The sequence below is a fragment of the Protomyctophum parallelum genome (assembly GCF_964188405.1).
Source record: "Protomyctophum parallelum genome assembly, chromosome: 7".
Taxonomy (NCBI): domain Eukaryota; kingdom Metazoa; phylum Chordata; class Actinopteri; order Myctophiformes; family Myctophidae; genus Protomyctophum; species Protomyctophum parallelum.
The window spans coordinates 7,437,349-7,455,841 of NC_139705.1; the positions used below are offsets into that span (position 1 = coordinate 7,437,349).

General features: G+C 42.3%; 1 protein-coding gene across 1 annotated transcript in view; it reads left to right on the top strand.

Annotated features, from left to right (window-relative positions):
• LOC310861448 (voltage-dependent L-type calcium channel subunit alpha-1D-like) overlaps positions 1-18,493 on the top strand; it is a gene marked incomplete at its 3' end in the record, with an annotated part of 53,948 nt that overhangs the window by 25,444 nt on the left and 10,011 nt on the right. Inside the window, 21 exon segments of the mRNA XM_083768880.1 lie at positions 1,402-1,504; positions 1,896-2,025; positions 3,788-3,847; positions 3,951-4,057; positions 5,829-5,916; positions 6,102-6,209; positions 6,680-6,732; positions 6,975-7,121; positions 8,710-8,911; positions 10,378-10,536; positions 10,721-10,831; positions 11,393-11,476; positions 11,757-11,885; positions 13,357-13,422; positions 14,535-14,626; positions 15,741-15,900; positions 16,272-16,399; positions 16,744-16,840; positions 17,394-17,496; positions 17,877-17,978; positions 18,460-18,493. The exon segment at positions 18,460-18,493 is cut by the window's right edge and continues 97 nt beyond it. Coding sequence (XP_083625006.1) covers positions 1,402-1,504; positions 1,896-2,025; positions 3,788-3,847; positions 3,951-4,057; positions 5,829-5,916; positions 6,102-6,209; positions 6,680-6,732; positions 6,975-7,121; positions 8,710-8,911; positions 10,378-10,536; positions 10,721-10,831; positions 11,393-11,476; positions 11,757-11,885; positions 13,357-13,422; positions 14,535-14,626; positions 15,741-15,900; positions 16,272-16,399; positions 16,744-16,840; positions 17,394-17,496; positions 17,877-17,978; positions 18,460-18,493 — 2,263 coding nt within the window.

The window sequence follows — 18,493 nt, forward strand, 5'->3', positions numbered from 1 at the left end:
GAAGTCGATAAGGAGATAGGGAAGCTGAGTGATCCCGATGATGTCCGATGATACCCAGCAAACAAGGCACTTAACTGGGTAAATGCATTTGCCGTAGAGGCTGGTAATGTCTGGTTTCACTCGATGTAAATGGCTGCTGCGCTGGAGGAGCGGGGGGGGGGGGGGGGGTCGGAAGCATGGCTTGAACTAGCAGAACCGGAGACACTCGTTTCTGAAACTACCGACGCTGACGGTGTCCTGGAGCCGGCAATGCTTGAACGAGGTCCCGGGAGTCAAACCATCCCTCGTCTCCCGACGCAAACACATCTAACTCGAGAAAACGAGCGGAATAAACTTTATAAACTACCCGTTATGAAACTCACTAGCACTGCTGGACTAGTTTTAACTTGAACTGTGTTTAGCAACAGTGCTGAGAATGTGACAAATGATGTGAATCGAAATGAACGAGAATGAGTGGAACATCAATGAGGAAATGCAATGAGGCTTTACCTGGCGGTTTGACAGCGCGAAGCCGTATCAAACGGTTTTGAGTTGACAGCGCGAGGCAGTATCAAACGAAATTTGAAAGCGCGAGGCAGTATCAAAAAGGTAAGGGATGAGATAAGAGGTGTATTTATGCTGTGGGGAATGTTACGTGATTGGCTGTGAGACTGTAGGACGCAGGTGAACTCGATAAGGAGATGGGGAAGCTGAGTGATCAGTAATGGAAATAAGCGAATTAGCACAACACCCCATTCAATTCAATTCAATGCAATTCAATTCAATTCATTGAGGGCTTATGGTAGGGGAAATTGCCAATAATGCGCTTTTGCACAAAATAACACCTGGACCTCTTTGGTAGGGACGTGACAACTACAAATAAAGGTAAGAAAGCCTTCTAGCATGGTATTCTCCTTTAAGTGAACATCTTGCAGTTCAGTAAAGTCATTATTTATGTGTATACACGTAGTGTGCGTGTGCATGTGTCTTTTTGTGCGTGCGTACATGCACGCAGTACTTGTGTGCATGCGTGTGTGACTGCGTGTTATGAGACAGAGATAGACAGCTAACAGTGATTTATGGTGACTCACCAAGAAACTAGCAATCACGCTGTCAATTCACACACCCACTCATTAACACTCATCACAGGCCCTTTCAAATATAGAGCTTTATACAGTTAATTGTCACACATGCTGTACATATAGTATGTGTGACATACTCTGTATGCCTCCCTGGCACTCTGTGTGTGACATACTCTTCTCTTCTCTTCTCTTCTCTTCTCTTCTCTTCTCTTCTCTTCTCTTCTCTTCTCTTCTCTTCTCTTCTCTTCTCTTCTCTTCTCTTCTCTTCTCTTCTCTTCTCTTCTCTTCTCTTCTCTTCTCTTCTCTTCTCTTCTCTTCTCTTCTCTTCTCTTCTCTTCAGGAGAAGTTGAGAAGTTGAACATAGCAGATCTTGCTCCTCCTAAAGAGAAGGTTCTTCCAATCCCAGAAGGCAGTGCTTTCTTCTGCCTTAGCAAGACCAACCCGTAAGTAACTATAAGTACAAGTAATTAACTATACTAAAAATACAGTAGCCTACATCTATAGAGCCGGTGCCATCTAACGAGACTCTACTTTTTTAACACTTGTATTGTACATTGCATTCTGTTCTGTGTCTTTATTTGAACAAACACTATCTCATATTCCTGGACTAAATTAACTAGCCTGGAAAAAGACCTATGGTGTTCTGGGCATAGAGGGGCGGACCATCCCGGCTGAGACAGCCGGGGACTTCCTATTGGTTTACCAGCCTAATGGCCCCGCAATTTGAAACAAAACGACTGTGGTCTCCCAGGTTAAAATGAACCTGAACTAAGTCTGAATCTCTATTTGTCTCTCTGTCCCTTTGTCTGTCTCTATACCTGTCTGTTTTTCCAGGATCCGCAGGGGATGTCATTTTCTGATCCACCATCACATCTTCACTAACCTCATCCTCGTCTTCATCATCCTCAGCAGCTGCTCATTGGCTGCAGAGGATCCAATCAGAGCACATTCCTTCCGCAACAATGTGAGTCAGATGCCATACAAGACAGCATAACAACGTAACATGTAACCTCTCCTCTCCTAGCATCGCACGCACGCACACAGGCAGCTGTCTTCGTGTGTCAATTAGCAACAGCTGACTAAGGACTTGTCTTCGAACATATCACAACATGTATAAGACTCGTGTCTTCCACTGCCAGCCTCATTTAGCTAGTGTTGACCTGTTTGCTTGAAATAAATGTGAAGGACAGGCATTTCCATTCATACTGTAGCAGAATCAGTTCGCCCAGCAAATGACCAGCTAACATAAACATAAACATCTTAACCCATTCTGACCGGGCACCCATTTTGGTGTTGGCATCATGTTATGCTTTACCTATTGAAAAATAGCAGATCTACAAGCTCATATCGCGCCACCGAGTGGCGCGATACGAGCTTGTAGGTCTGCTATTTTTTGAAAAATCGAAGAACGACTGACATTTTTAGAATCTGATCTCAGGTCAGAATGGGTTCATCAGACCCAGTGTTTGTCCGGCGGAAACCTCGTATGAATCTGATCTCAGGTCAGAATGGGTTAAGCAACATCTTAACCACTTAAACCCCATACTTGGTTGACCGCAGTCCCTCAAAGCCCTATACTAATACTACGTTCTGTTTTCACTCTACACTAAATATCTTTGTTGATCCGCAGGCTCACAATGTGTCGCTTTCACCAGAATAATACGGATGCTGGGGTTGAAGTGGTTAATTCAGTGTGCAATGACAGATGAGATGACACATATTGCAGAGGTGCATCATGTGGTATATTTCCAGATGAGTGTTCACTTCAGAAAGGTTTTAGGTCAGAGATTTCACCTCGGATGTACAGTATGTATACAGTAATGGTACCGTAAGGATCCTGGCTCTGCTGTCCTAAACATGTCTGACCTGATCGTGTCTGAAAACCTGGGGCTCTATTTTCGTTCGAGCTTTCTAAAGCCACTATTTGGGATTTAGCATTGGGGAAGGGGCGTTCCCGCACTAAAGTGGCTATTTTGGTCACCCTAAAACACCTCCACTACCCGTTACATTATGCAAAGGTGTGGTTTGGCGTTACAATAATGAAACCAATCACCATGCCATTGCCAATGCCATTGCCTTTAAGAGATCCCTTATCCGTTGCCCGTTATGCCCAGTGCTATATTGCTTCATAGCCTTACGGTCTAGGGTTGCCTTGAAGTCTCACTTGTGCTGCAATGTAATCTACGAAATTCAAGCTTTCATTTGGTATATATATTGTGTGTGTTGTAGGTCGTCTCTACGAAACGGTATGAAGCGAAAAGGAAAGTTCGGGAAATCATATTAAACCCTGTATTAAATTTGCTGCGTGCGCTATGAGTATGGGGTGATGAAACTGAATTAGCAAAAGGTATCGCGCACAATGTCTGGCACGAGTCAAATAGGCTAACTTCTTTGACTAGACAATTATATAAACACAATGGACACAAGGACGTGACAGGCACTCACTTCTGCTGATTATGGAAAAAGATGAGATGAGAGATGAAGCAGCAGCCTGACTCCGCGGACATCTCCATTGCAGGCGAGCGGCGTGCCGCTCTATACCAAACTAATTTTGGTATTTGGACCAAAATACCATTTAGGGACAGAGCAAGCTCCTACGGTATACTCGAAATCATCGGGCGGTGGCTGACTTGCGGGCAGCGTCGCGGGCAGTGACGAAAATAGAGCCCTGCCTATGGTGTCTAAACTATGCTCTGTGTGCGTGCGTGTGTGCGTGTGTGTTTTAGATCCTGGGATATGCAGACTATGCCTTCACCTCCATCTTCACTGTGGAGATTCTGTTGAAGGTAGGCCTACTAACAGATGAACTAATTGATTGATTGATTGATTGCGCTGACCCATGTGTTGACGCTGTAGTGCAGATTGATGACTTGTGTACTGATCATGTAGATGATGGTCCATGGAGCGTTCCTCCATCAGGGATCCTTCTGCAGGAACTGGTTCAACCTGCTGGATCTGCTGGTCGTCTCTGTCTCCCTGGTGTCCTTCTTTCTGCAGTCAGTAACAATACACACACACACACACACACACACACACACACACACACACACACACACACACACACACACACACACACACACACACACACACACACACACACACAGAGAGAACGAGTATTAGAATACATGTTATTTCTTGAAATCCTCTACTGCAGTCGTTCTCAAATGTTTTGACTAACTGGGGACCCCTAAAAGACATTGGCCATATTAGGCCACACGCACGCACGGGCACACACACAGTCACACACACACGCACAGAATGGATGGAGATGCCGTCTGGGAATTGTAAGTGTGTCCCTGAGCAAGACACTTAACCCATTCTGACCTGAGATCAGATTCTAAAAATGTCTATTACATCCTGACAGTTTCATTATTAACCCATTCTGACCTGAGATCAGATTCTAAAAGTGTCTTAGATTTTTCAAAAATAGCAGACCTACAAGCTCGTATCGCGCCACTCGGTGGCGCGATATGAGCTTGTAGATCTGCTATTTTTAAATAGCTAAAGCACGACATGATGCCAACACCAAAATGGGTCCCCGTTCAGAATGGGTTAACTCTTAATGGCTCTCCAGGTGCTGTATTTATAGTTCCCACTGCTCCTAATGGTCAGGATGAGTAAATGCACAAGGTACACGTTACACATAATGTGCAAATGTTTCTGCACTGTCCCAAGCCAACCTCTGTGGCACAGGGTGAGTAGATGGAACTAGTGCCATCTTATAATCAGTATTTATGGGCATACGGTCGAAAATGGTATTCTTTTAACAAATGGCGAGTAAAATCAATACTTTTGCGTGTCGATGACGAGTATCACCATACAACCAAATACTCATGCTTCATCAAGAAACATAATTATACTCCTGTGTCGGCCCTTATATGTCCACAGAGGCAGACGCACGTTTGTTTACTCCATCCCCTCTCTGTGTTCTGTTCTAGTCACTGTCTCCATACAATGACACAGCAGCGTCATCAAAACAAGATGCATGTGTGCACGCAGCACGGAGCGTGTGCTGCTTTTTGTGGGTCCCTCAGACCAGCCGTTCTCAACGTTTTTGGCCGGGGACCCGCTGAAATGCTTGGGCCATGTCTCGCGACCCCCGCCCCCCCTCTACATCCCCAAAACAAGAGGGCTGATTACACATGAGAAACACCTGGGGAAGACGAGAACATAGAACCAAAACAACTAGAACACAACATAGAAATACAACACCTAGACAAGCAAAGTCTGTGACCGTGACAATATAATCATTAAGGAAATGTATGCATGTACTACAGTATGTGTACTATGTAAACTCTGAATTTCCATTTTCCAGCCCTTCAGTTGCCAAAATAAAATAAAAAACAAATAAAACTTTTTTTTTAATATATATATATAATCTGGGGACCCCCCCAAATAATTTGGCGACCCCCCCCCCCCTATGGGGTTGCGACCCCCAGGTTGAGAACCCCTGCCTCAGACGAGACAATTGAGCCAATCGATTAGATCACCTAGGTGACAATCGATTGACAGCAAGAATTCCGTAACTGCCTGCCACAATCCTAATTGGTAGACTGGCTTATCATTTCTTTACGTTTCTCTGTGGAGGAGGAAGAAGATGTTTATGGAGCAAAAAATGAAATAAATATATTCCGGTATATATATACACCTGATCTTGGTGACCACCCGGGGGGGTTGCAATCCATAGTTTGACAACCACTACATTACATTTAACTCTCTCTCTCTCTCTCTCTCTCTCTCTCTCTCTCTCTCTCTCTCTCTCTGTAGTTCCAGTGCTATCTCTGTAGTAAAGATTCTCAGAGTTCTCAGAGTCCTCAGGCCTCTAAGAGCCATCAACAGAGCTAAAGGACTCAAGGTAACTGGAAATCTAGTGTGTGTGTGTGTGTGTGTGTGTGTGTGTGTGTGTGTGTGTGTGTGTGTGTGTGTGTGTGTGTGTGTGTGTGTGTGTGGGTGTGTGTGTGTGTGTGTGTGTGTGTGTGTGTGTGTGTGTGTGTGTGTGTGTGTGTGTGTGTGTAACCAGTGTGTGTCTTTGTGTTGCAGCATGTAGTCCAGTGTGTATTTGTTGCCATCAAAACGATCGGTAACATCATGATTGTCACCACGCTGCTACAGTTCATGTTCGCCTGTATTGGAGTTCAGCTGTTTAAGGTGAGTGAGTTACTGACTGACTGACTGACTGATTGACTGACTAACTGACTGACTGACTGACTGACTGACTGACTGACTGACTGACTGACTGACTGACTGACTGACTGCCTGACTGACTGACTGACTGACTGACTGACTGACTCTACTGACTGACTGACTGACTGACTGACTGACTGACTGACTGACTGACTGACTGACTGACTGACTGACTGACTGACTGACTGACTGACTGACTGACTGACTGACTGACTGACTGACTGACTGACTGACTCTACTGACTGAGTTTAATAGGGATCCAAGTACAGGCTTTGAAGCTTTTAGACCTAATTTGTTCGGGTGACATTTTAACACTTTGTTTTCATTGCTGCAGGGAATTCTCCTGTTCTGTTGTGTCATGAAATTTTAACATGATTTGTTTGAAATGCCATGTTTAAAATGTGTTCTGACATCTCATATGTGCGTATTTTCAGGGTAAATTCTACCGATGTACAGATGAGGCAAAGCACAATCCTGACCAGTGCAAGTATGTTTCTGTAATATCTGCCTGTTTCAACTGCTGTGGATGTCCCAGCATGACTCCAAAATGTCTGCGTCTATCTGTCTGATGCCTCTGTGTGTCTGTGTGTGTGTGTGTGTGTGTGTGTGTGTGTGTGTGTGTGTGTGTGTGTGTGTGTGTGTGTGTGTGTGTGTGTGTGTGTGTGTGTGTGTGTGTGCGCGTGTGTGCGTGTGCGTGCGTGCATGTGTGCGTGCGTGCGTGCTTTGTAGGGGTACCTTTGTGGTTTATAAGGATGGTGATGTGACTCATCCAATGGTAAGACAGAGGATTTGGCACAACAGCGACTTCAACTTCGACAATGTCCTGAGTGGAATGATGGCACTGTTCACCGTGTCAACATTTGAAGGCTGGCCAGCGTAAGCACACACACACACACACACACACACACACACACACACACACACACCACGTCCATGCAAACACAACACCGAAGCAGACAGTGGAGGACCTAAGTTGCCTACAAAACAAGAGAAAATACAACATCAGGTTTGTATCTGAATTATACCTCATAGAGTGAGCAGCAGCACAATTCATAGCAAAAGCTTGATCAGAAGCAACTCAGCACAGCTGTGTCCAGCCTGTTGTTAGCCAGAGCGCAGGTGTCATCATATCAAGCCGAATGAGAACAGTGTTTGGCTGGCCGAGGAGCTGGCGCTGTCCATGGTGCTGAACTCTGCCGTGGAAATGCTCACATGAACGGCGCTCAAATAGTGAGATTCCACAACATGTTGACCCATTCTGGACAGGAACGCCTTTTGGTGTTTTAACCCATTTAGGCCTGACGTCGCAATAAATAAAAAAGTCTTCTGAAAGAATATTATATTCAAAGATCTGTGCCACATTTTCATGATTGTTCAAAAATAGCAGACCTACAAGCTCGTAGCGCGCCACTCGCTGGCGCGCCACGAGCTTGTAGATCTGCTATTTTTCAGTAGCTAAAGAATAACATAATGCTAAACCCAGTATTGCTCAGTGGTTTAGGGAGTTAGTCTTTCCTCTGGAAAGAATCACTTATACTTTGAAGAATAAACAGAAGATGTTTGATAAGATATGGGGACGGTTTATCCAATATATTACGGTTAATGATGTATCTTATTTAATGGTGGAAACTGAAACTGAAAATGTCTAATTGTATTCTCTGCAGCTGTTTGGTCTTGTGGCCATAAGGACTCTGTTGTTTTTACCATTCTAAGTGCCCTTATTTTATTACTGTATTTATTTGTGTATGTATTGTATGTTTTTGTTTTGTTTTTTGTTTGTTTCTCATTTTAAGTAATTGTATTGTCTGTATTATGTATTGTTTTGTTCAAAAAACAAACAAAAAAAAAAACAATAAATAAATATATTGTTTAAAAAAAAAAAGAATAACATAATGCTTAGTTAAAACAACAAAACGGGTTCCCGTCCAGAATGGGTGAAGCATTATGTTACACTTTAGCTATTGAAAAATAACAGATCTACAAGCTCATAGCGCGGCACCGAGCTGTCACCTCGTGCCTTCTCAAACTAAAGACTGTCTTTCAATGCTAGCAGTTGGATTCTGTCAGTGCTTGTGCTGAATACACACTAATATCATGAATATTGTCAAGATAAAACGACAAAACTGATTTATAATGTGTTATGTTGTAGATATTATTTCAATATATTTATTATCTATTTTGAATATAGATTGTATTATATATTATTATTATTATTATTATTCAAGTATTTTTATTGAAGTTTGTACATAAGACAGGACAGACAACAGATACATGACAGATACAGGACAAGCCAACAACACCAGTACTCAACATTCATGTATACAATATAAAAGTCTGAAATACTATAGATTGTATTATATATTAATATGAATATTATATACCTTCCAGTGTGCTGTATAATGTGTTTATTACGAATCTATATATTTTATGTATAAAGATATAATATATGTTATATTCATTCCAGGCTTCTCTATAAGGCCATTGATGCGAATTCGGAGAACTCGGGTCCGATCTACAACTACCGTGTGGAGATATCCATATTCTTCATCGTGTACATCATCATCATCGCCTTCTTCATGATGAACATCTTTGTTGGTTTTGTCATCATCACCTTCAGAGAGCAGGGGGAACAGGAGTACAAGAACTGTGAACTGGACAAAAACCAGGTACCTGTGCGGGTGTTGTTTGTGCGTGCGTGCGTGCTGCTTGTGCGTGCGTGCGTGCGTGCGTGCTGTTTGTGCGTGCGTGCATGCGTGCGTGCGTGCGTCTAGGAGTCATGAGCTAATGGATGTTCATGTTAATTACTGTGTTAATCGCCTGGGTGATAAGACCAGAGAGTAGTTTTGGTGATAATCCTCACAACACGTCCAGTTTGTTGCTGCTGCAGTCAGTGTGAAGTCAGAGGTTGAGACAGAGGTTATGGTGTGTAGTATATATTGAACACTGGAGCAGGCAGAGCTTCCCATTGCCGTCTCACTGAAAAACCAAGAAATACAAGGTTCGCTGTATGATGTTATCCATTATCTATCTCTCTGACATTACTGTCAACTATTATATGTGGTGCCATTTTTTTCTATTCCATGGTCAAATTGAGTGGATATATTTGCGTCAAATAATAATAATTCAATATCTCCATTTGCTTTAAAGTTGTTGGTTTATTAGTATTATTAGTATTATTTCTTTTTCAGATGGCAGTATTATTATAATTTTCCAAAGGCCATTTAGCTATTGTCCATGGATTTTAGTTTTGAAAAATAAAATACAATTGGGACCCGAGAGCGTTATATTACGCTCTCGGGTCTTCTTGTGGCTCATATATCATTTTTTATGACTATATTATAGTCATTTTTATTCCTGTACAAAATCTGCCTGTAAGGCTTTACAGATTTGACCCAGTTAGATCAGAATTGAATGAACTCTTTCTGAAGTCTTTCTGAAGGAGAGAGAAGGTAATCCTTCCCACGATAAAGATGTCATTAACTATTATCTATCCACTCCTGCATAGTGGGGGCCGCGCTATAGGCAACCCAACGCCATGTGAAGATTTCCCTACTAGCAGATATTAAAAATCATATTAAAATTCATCAGGCTGCCTGGCCTTGAAATATACTGTACATGTCCTAAATATGGAAAATTGCAATGGGCAGTTCAATGTTAAGTACACTGTTTAGTGCTTGCTTCCCGGAAAGGCTTTATCACTGACACTCCCAACATATTATGACCAGCTTACTGAGATCTGCACTGTCTCCACCAGCATCCCCTTCAGACAAATGAGCTTTTTGCTTTGTTGTGACAAAGAATCGAATGAGGCACTTCCACACACATTCCCCGCCATACATGAGACATATATCGAGCCAACATTCATGTGATATGGCTTTAGAGGTTTTAAAAAAAATACTAAGAGACTAAATAGAAATTGCAGTGAATATTACCTGGGTATAATAAAGGAGATGTGGATTTAAAATAACACTATACTAAACTTGATGAGTTGAATCAACGTCTGTCTGTCTGTCTGTCTGTCTGTCTGTCTGTCTGTCTGTCTGTCTGTCTGTCTGTCTGTCTGTCTGTCTGTCTGTCTGTCTGTCTGTCTGTCTGTCTGTCTGTCTGTCTGTCTGTCTGTCTGTCTCTACAGCGTCAGTGTGTAGAGTTTGCGCTGAAGGCTCAGCCGTTGAAGCTGTACATCCCAAAGAATCCAGTCCAGTATAAGTTCTGGTCCATCATCAACTCCAGTGTCTTTGAATACGTCATGTTTGTCCTCATTCTACTCAACACAGTCACACTGGCTGTACAGGTAGGGTTGGAGTGTGTGTGCGTGCGTGCGTGCGTGCGTACGTACGTGAGTGTATGTGCGTGCGTGTCTGTTTGTCTGTGCATGCGTGAGTGAGTGCGTATGTGCGTGCGTGCATGCATGCATGCGTGCAGTATTTCAGTCTCACGTGCATGTGTGTGTGTGTGTGTGTGTGTGTGTGTTTCAGCACTACGAGCAGTCGAAGGAGTTCAGCCACGTCATGGACATACTGAACATGGTGTTCACTGGTCTGTTTACTGTGGAGATGTTACTCAAACTGATGGCTCTCAGGCTCAAGGTGAGACACTACTGCGCTGTGCTGATACAGTGCATATAGCTTGTACTGTAATTAACCACTTGATCCATCCATATCCTCTGTGGAACCTTTGTCAAAATTAGTATCTGTTCCTTCACTTGCTTATTTGTATTTTTGGATACATTTCCACCACTGGGAGAGACTTTCACTTGCACACTACATTTCAAAGACAAATATTGTACATATTATGGGAAGGGGAAAAGTACATTATTATGAACTAATCAATCATTGCTGTTGTGCGTGCGTGCGTGCGTTAACCCATTCTGACCGGGCACCCATTTTGGTGTCGGCATCATGTTATGCTTTAGCTATTGAAAAATAGCAGATCTACAAGCTCATATCGCGCCACCGAGTGGCGCGATATGAGCTTGTAGGTCTGCTATTTTTGAAAAATCGAAGAGCGACTGACATTTTTAGAATCTGATCTCAGGTCAGAATGGGTTCGTCAGACCAGTGTGTGTCCAGTGGAAACCTCGTATGGATCTGATCTCAGGTCAGAATGCTGTCTTAATTAATACTGTCTGTCTGTCTACCTTTCTTCAGCATTACTTCATTGATGCCTGGAACTCCTTTGACGCTCTGATTGTTGTTGGGAGTGTTGTTGACATAGTGGTGACAGAGTTCAGCGTAAGTAAAGCAGTAGCAGTATCAACACTAACAGTAGTAGTATGTCTGAAGTATAATGGTTTGACGCAATCGCTGTGGATATGATGTTGTGCTTTTTAGCATTGAGTACAACACTGCCACCTCCTGGGTATGTTAAGAACAGCACTCTTAACACTTACAGGATGGAAAAGTAATGATTCATCTCACAACAGCAATACAGTACCTACATTACCTCCCCCTGTCTGTCTGTCTGTCTGTCTGTCTGTCTGTCTGTCTGTCTGTCTGTCTGTCTGTCTCTCAGAGTGGGGACGACAGCTCTCGTGTGTCGATTACTTTCTTCCGCCTGTTTCGAGTGATGCGACTGGTCAAGCTCCTGAGCAAAGGGGAGGGCATTCGCACGCTGCTGTGGACTTTCATCAAATCCCTACAGGTCAGAGGGGAGGGGCTAATGTCAGAGGGGAGGGGCTAATGTCAAAGGGGATGGGCTAATGTCAGAGGGGAGGGGCTAATAATAATAATAAAACTTTATTTGTATAGCACCTTTCATGACATGAAATGCAGCTCAAAGTGCTTTACAGAGCAATGGAGAAAAAAAGAAAAGAAAAGCAAGGCAAGGCATAAACATTAAAAAACAAGAGCAGTAATGCAATACAGTGAGGACATGAATAACAAAAAATTAAAAGATCAATTAAAAGCAAGGGTGTAGAAGTGGGTCTTGAGCTGTGCTTTGAAAATGTCTACAGAGGCTGCCTGTCGAAGGTACAGTGGGAGTTTGTTCCGCGCCGTCGGCCTGTAGAAGCAAAAAGCTGCTTCCCCGTATTTTTTAGTTGCCATTTGTTTAGGCAAAGCGAGCAGGCCGGCAGCTAATGTCAGCAGCTAATGTCAGCAGCTAATGTCAGCAGCTAATGTCAGCAGCTAATGTCAGCAGCTAATGTCAGCAGCTAATGTCAGCAGGAGGTGCTAAAGAATGTCGTTTTGGGAGGAGGAAGGGCTAACGCCTCTTCTTGGTCATATAAATATGTAATTACATTAGAGAAATACAACAATAATAAATCATGGTAAATATATATAGAAAAACTGTACTTTAGATTAGAAGACAGGAGATGCTCTTGTGTAATAGCCTAGTACAGTAGTGCAGTAGGATGTCATAATATTGTAGTATAGTATGGTACAGCGTTGTGTGGTACTACTGTATATAGTCAAGTGTAGCATAGTATAATTAACTGTTTTAGATTATAATTTACAATTTACAATTTAGGCATTTAGCAGACGCTCTTAATCCAGAGCGACTTACAATAATCAAGAACAAAAGCATGGGAATACATCACAAAAGCATTTATCATAAAACATGCGTAAGCTAAGAAAGTAACAGTGGAATATCTATATTATGAGACTATACATATAAATATATATACTACTATGCTATACATATGTACTATGGCGTGCTATGACTATATACAATGCAATTATAGTGCCGTCTACATAACATGCTATAAGTCTGTATCAGATGCTATCTAAGTCTACAGAAATGCTATCTAAGGGGGTAGGGTAAGTGCTGTGGGCCATGATGGAGTCTAAAAAGGTGGGTTTTCAGACTACGGCGGAAGATTGGGAGTGATGCTGCAGTTCTGACTGCAATGGGAAGTGCATTCCACAGTTTTGGAGCCAGAAGGGAGAAGAGTTTGGGACGTGTGGAGTGTAGATCTGTTGACTTGAGGATGATGTTTTACTGCCTTGCTCCAGGGCACAGGGTCAGCGCTAACCATGTCCTGTGTGTGTGTGTGTGTGTGTGTGTGTGTGTGTGTGTGTGTGTGTGTGTGTGTGTGTGTGTGTGTGTGTGTGTGTGTGTGTGTGTGTGTGTGTGTGTGTGTGTGTGTGCGTGCGTGCGTGCGTGCGTGTAGGCCCTGCCATACGTAGCTCTGCTTATCGCCCTGATCTTCTTCATCTATGCTGTGGTTGGCATGCAGGTCAGTCTGTAGGGTCAACACACACTCAAATAACTGGGTTGGGCAATACGGAAAACATCCTCATCATCATCACCTTGCATTTTAACCCATTCTGACCTGAGATCAGATTCATACGAGGTTTCCACTGGACACACACTGGTCTGATTAACCCATTCTGACCTGAGATCAGATTAAAAAAAAGTCAGTCGTTCTTCGATTGTTCAAAAATAGCAGACCTACAAGCTCATATCGCGCCACTCGGTGGCGCGATATGAGCTTGTAGATCTGCTATTTTTAAATAGCTAAAGCACGACACGATGCTGACACCAAAATGGGTGCCCGGTCAGAATGGGTTATATATATATCACACATTCTGATTCTTACTGTTTGCCAATTCATCATTAAACCATTTAGGACTGACTGAGGCCGATTCTGGGGAAAAACAATCTCTGAAATCCTAACAGTTTTCTGAAAAACCCATGTTTCTATGTCAGTGGTGCTCAACCTTTTTAATGTATTTTTTAATGTCAAGGAATTATCAGAATTATCTGTATTTGGCCGTGGACCCCAATCTGAAAATATGTTGTTCCAGGGACCGCCCCAGAAGCAAGGATTTGAGTTGAAAGAAATATTCAAAGATTTGTGCCACATTTTCACGGTTTAAAAAAAATGGCAGATATACAAGCTTTAATAGTATATCATAATGCTTTAACACCAAAAAAGGTTCCCGTCCTGACTCCTGAATGGATTAACAAAAAATGTGTATCATGAAGCCACGCTGCAAACTTGTACATCTTCTATTTTTGAACATTTTAGAAAAATCTTAACACATTTTGGTGTTAGCATTATGTTATGCTTTAGCTATTGAAAAATAGCAGATCTACAAGCTCATAGCGCCCCACCGAGTGGCGCGCTACGAGCTTGTAGGTCTGATTTTTATTTATTTATCGAAGAACGACTGACATAGAAACATAGCTTTTTCAGAAAACTGTCAGGATGTAGAAGACATTTATAGTATCTGATCTCAGGTCAGAATGGGTTAAACATAAAAGTTTGAGAACTACTGATGTATATAGGGCAGTAGAATGGGCCTCAACGCTGTCTAATGTCAAACCCTCTTTACTCCTGTGCAGACGTTTGGGAAGGTCGCGATGCAGAGTTACACCCAGATCAACAGGAACAACAACTTCCAGACATTTCCTCAGGCTGTGCTGCTGCTCTTCAGGTCTATATATACTCCTCTTCTTCCTCCTCTTCCTCTCTCTCTCTCTCCTCCTCCTCACTGGAGGAGGAGTGAGAGTACAAGTGAAAGTACTGCATTAAAAATGTTACTTGAAGGGGGCACGGTGGCACGGTTGGTAGTGCTGTCGCCTGCACTGCAACATGCAGTAGTCCTGGTCACTAAACTGCCTCCCCCTGGCCAGCCGGGGCGCCTGATGGAGGGGAAAGGAACTGGTTGGAATAACGTGTTCCTTCCACACGCTATGTCCAACCAGGAAAACTCCCCCCTGTCAGGTGTAAAGGAGCAACTTGGACACTCAGGCATGAAGGAAGCATGAGTTCAAGTCCGTTGCTCTCCCCTTGTTACTTGAGTAGAAGTATCAAAGCAAACAAAAAGGTAGGAGCGCACGCCGCACACCAATAGTGGGGAGGTGCTGACCACGGGGAGACAAACTTGAAATTAGGAAGGAGAGGTCGCACAGCTCGTAGTCACGATGCAAAATTTATTTTTATTTTATTTTATTTTTTATTCGGTTACCAATGTTTCTTCAGGGTATATGCCCCGAAGAAGGCATTTTGTTGCAGAAACAGAAACGTTGGTAACCCAATAAAAAGTTTTTTGCATCGTGACACTTAAAAGTACAAATTACATCAAAATATGCTCGTATTACAGGATGTCCTATTTCCCAATTTTCTTTGTCAAAACCTTTTGATTGGACCTTAATAAATAAATAACGTTTCATTTAGGCTTCGTAAACAAATATTCCACGGGCCATACATTGAAAAATAGCTTAAATATAGAGAGAAATTAGAGACGTATTTAATTATTTCAATTCATACACATTTATATTTAATCATATGAAAATGTAACAGTGGAAATAGCAGATCTATAAGCTCACAGAGTGACGCGATGATGTGTTGTGAGCTTGTACATCTGCTGTTTCTGCTGTTAAAAAAAAAACAAAAAAATTAACATGGAAAAGATTATGACAATGACCCGAAATAATTGTGATTATCCTAGTTATCCTAGTTGAAAGTGGTGAAACTATCTATGTATTATTATTATTATTATTATTATTATTATTATTATTATCATCATCATTGTGTTGTTATTGTAGGTGTGCCACAGGCGAGGCGTGGCAGGAGATCATGCTAGCCAGCATGCCGGGGAAACGGTGCGATCCAGAGGCGGACTCTGAACCAGGAGAGGAGTTCACCTGTGGGAGCACCATCGCTATTGTCTATTTCGTCAGTTTCTTCATGCTGTGTGCTTTCCTGGTGAGACGCACGACACACACACACACACACACACACACACACACACACACACACACACACACACACACACACACACATGCGTGCAAACAACAACATTAATCCCTTAAATCCGCCGTACTTGGGTTGACCGGGGTCCCCCAGGGCTCTGCACTATGCCTGCTCCTTTTGTCCTCTCAACACCAAATCTCAGTTCCCTAAATAGCAGATCTACATGCAAGCTCCCGACACGCAGAATCTTTTCACCCCAGCATAGGAACACTACAGGGTCTATACGGTTTGATTATTTGTACAGTGTTTGCGTCCTCTCCCCTGCTCGGTCGTGTCATTGATGCGTTCACATTGTTCACACCTTGTTGTTTTATTTCATTCAGATTATCAATCTGTTTGTGGCCGTCATCATGGACAACTTTGACTACCTGACGCGCGATTGGTCCATCTTGGGGCCGCATCACCTGGATGAGTTCAAGAGAATCTGGTCAGAGTATGACCCAGAAGCCAAGTAAGATGTTTCATTTAAATCACAGATACAGTATTTACATGATATATTGTTGCCGACGGGCGGAAACCCGAAACCGTGTATCTCCATGTTTAAATGTTGTGAGCTTGTAGATCAGCTATTTTCACAATTTGACAATAATAAAAAGGAACTGTTTAGGTACATACGAGGATTCCACTTGACAGCAACGATAGTTCATGTCCATGATTCTGAGATGAGCTCTGTCCATGGTTCTGAACCACATGAACTGTGAGCTGTCCATGGTGCTGAGTAGTGCTGGACTACAAATCTGTGGTCAAATGGGGGCTCTTTACCTTTCAGTAACACTGTTCTGTGTTTGAATGAAGGGGTCGTATAAAACACCTGGATGTGGTCGCTCTGCTCCGAAGAATCCAGCCTCCTCTGGGTTTTGGAAAACTGTGTCCTCATAGAGTGGCTTGCAAGGTAATGTAACATACATCACACAAGAGCATAGATAATACTGCATAGACAGATATGACAATAATATGTACATAAATATGCATGTATAATCTCTAAGAGTACACGGGATACTGGCTTGATAGGAAGCCAGTTAAATTTTACATATAGAAGCTGGATATGCCATATGCATATTTTTCGTTCTAATTTTCTTTTTGTCCATGCTCTCCTGCCACCCCACATTCTTTTCTTTTCTCTTTCTGAAAATAACAAAAATTATGGAGCTAGAAAATGTTAACCCAATTCTGGGTGGGAACCCCTTTTGGTGTTTCAAGCACTATGTTATACTTTAGCTATTGAAAAATAGCAGATCTACAAGCTCATAGCGCTACGAGCTTGTAGGTCTGCTATTTTTTAAAGATCGTGAACATGTGGCGCAAATTTCGAATCTATATTCTTCCAGAGCAAACGTTTTTAACTCAAATCATTTTCAGAAAATTGTCAGGATTTATCTGAATTGCCAACCCCCCCCCCCCCCCCTCTCCCCCCCCCCCCCTCTCTCTCTCTTTCTCTATTTCAGAGACTGGTAGCTATGAACATGCCTCTGAACAGCGATGGAACTGTAACATTCAACGCTACACTGTTTGCCTTGGTCCGCACAGCTCTCAAGATAAAGACTGAAGGTTTTTAATAGTCACAATCATTATGCTTTTATATTTGTAGTTTCCTGGATGTTCCTTCAAATGCTTTATTCATACACTGTATTTATGTGTGTTATTATGAAGTGTTTGAAAGGTTACGTATGTTTTTGTGTTATTGTGTGGATCCAAGCTATCCAAGCAATCCAACCAATAGAAACTGCAGGCTTTCTATTCCTGAAAAGTTGCAATACGAAAATGGAAGCCATCGTTTATCACGATAATAAAAATCTAAATATATATCTTTTTTAAACTGTGGTGTTTTATCATGAACATTAGTGATATATGAATGGGTTGAAAAGTGTTTGAAGTGGTCCCTTACGTATTGTATTCATGTGTTACTGTATTGTTGTGTTGTTCTATAGGAAACCCAGAGACAGAGAATGAAGAGCTGAGAATCATCATCAGAAAGATTTGGAAGAGAATGAAACCCAAAATATTGGATGAAGTCATTCCTCCACATGAAGGTACTTCTACTAGCGCTACCACCACTACGGCTACTTACCAATTAGCTTAATTACTACCTACAGTAATTAGCTTACTACCTTATGTCCAAAATTGACTATTGTGTGACACTCTGACTCTTGTGTGATGAAGTAGGGCATTAATTTGACCACTTTAAAATGTTCTAATATGGACATACAAGGTTTCTGCCCGACAGCGATGTACTATAACTAGACTAGTGCTAGTTTAACCAACACCATCACTACTGCCTGTCTCTGCTGGTACTAATAGGTTATGCTAGGGTTATGTCATCACCCATTGGTAAATACAAGTATGCATTTCCAATAAAGAAAATCTCTGGGTGATTCCATACTTTTGAACACTACTAATGTATGATTATGTACGTATGAAATGTCTTCCTCCAGTGTTTATCACAGGTGCTGACTTTCATTGAATTCAATACTCTCTCTCTCTCTCTCTCTCTGTGTGTCTCTCTCCCCCCAGAGGAAGAAGTGACTGTAGGGAAGTTCTATGCAAC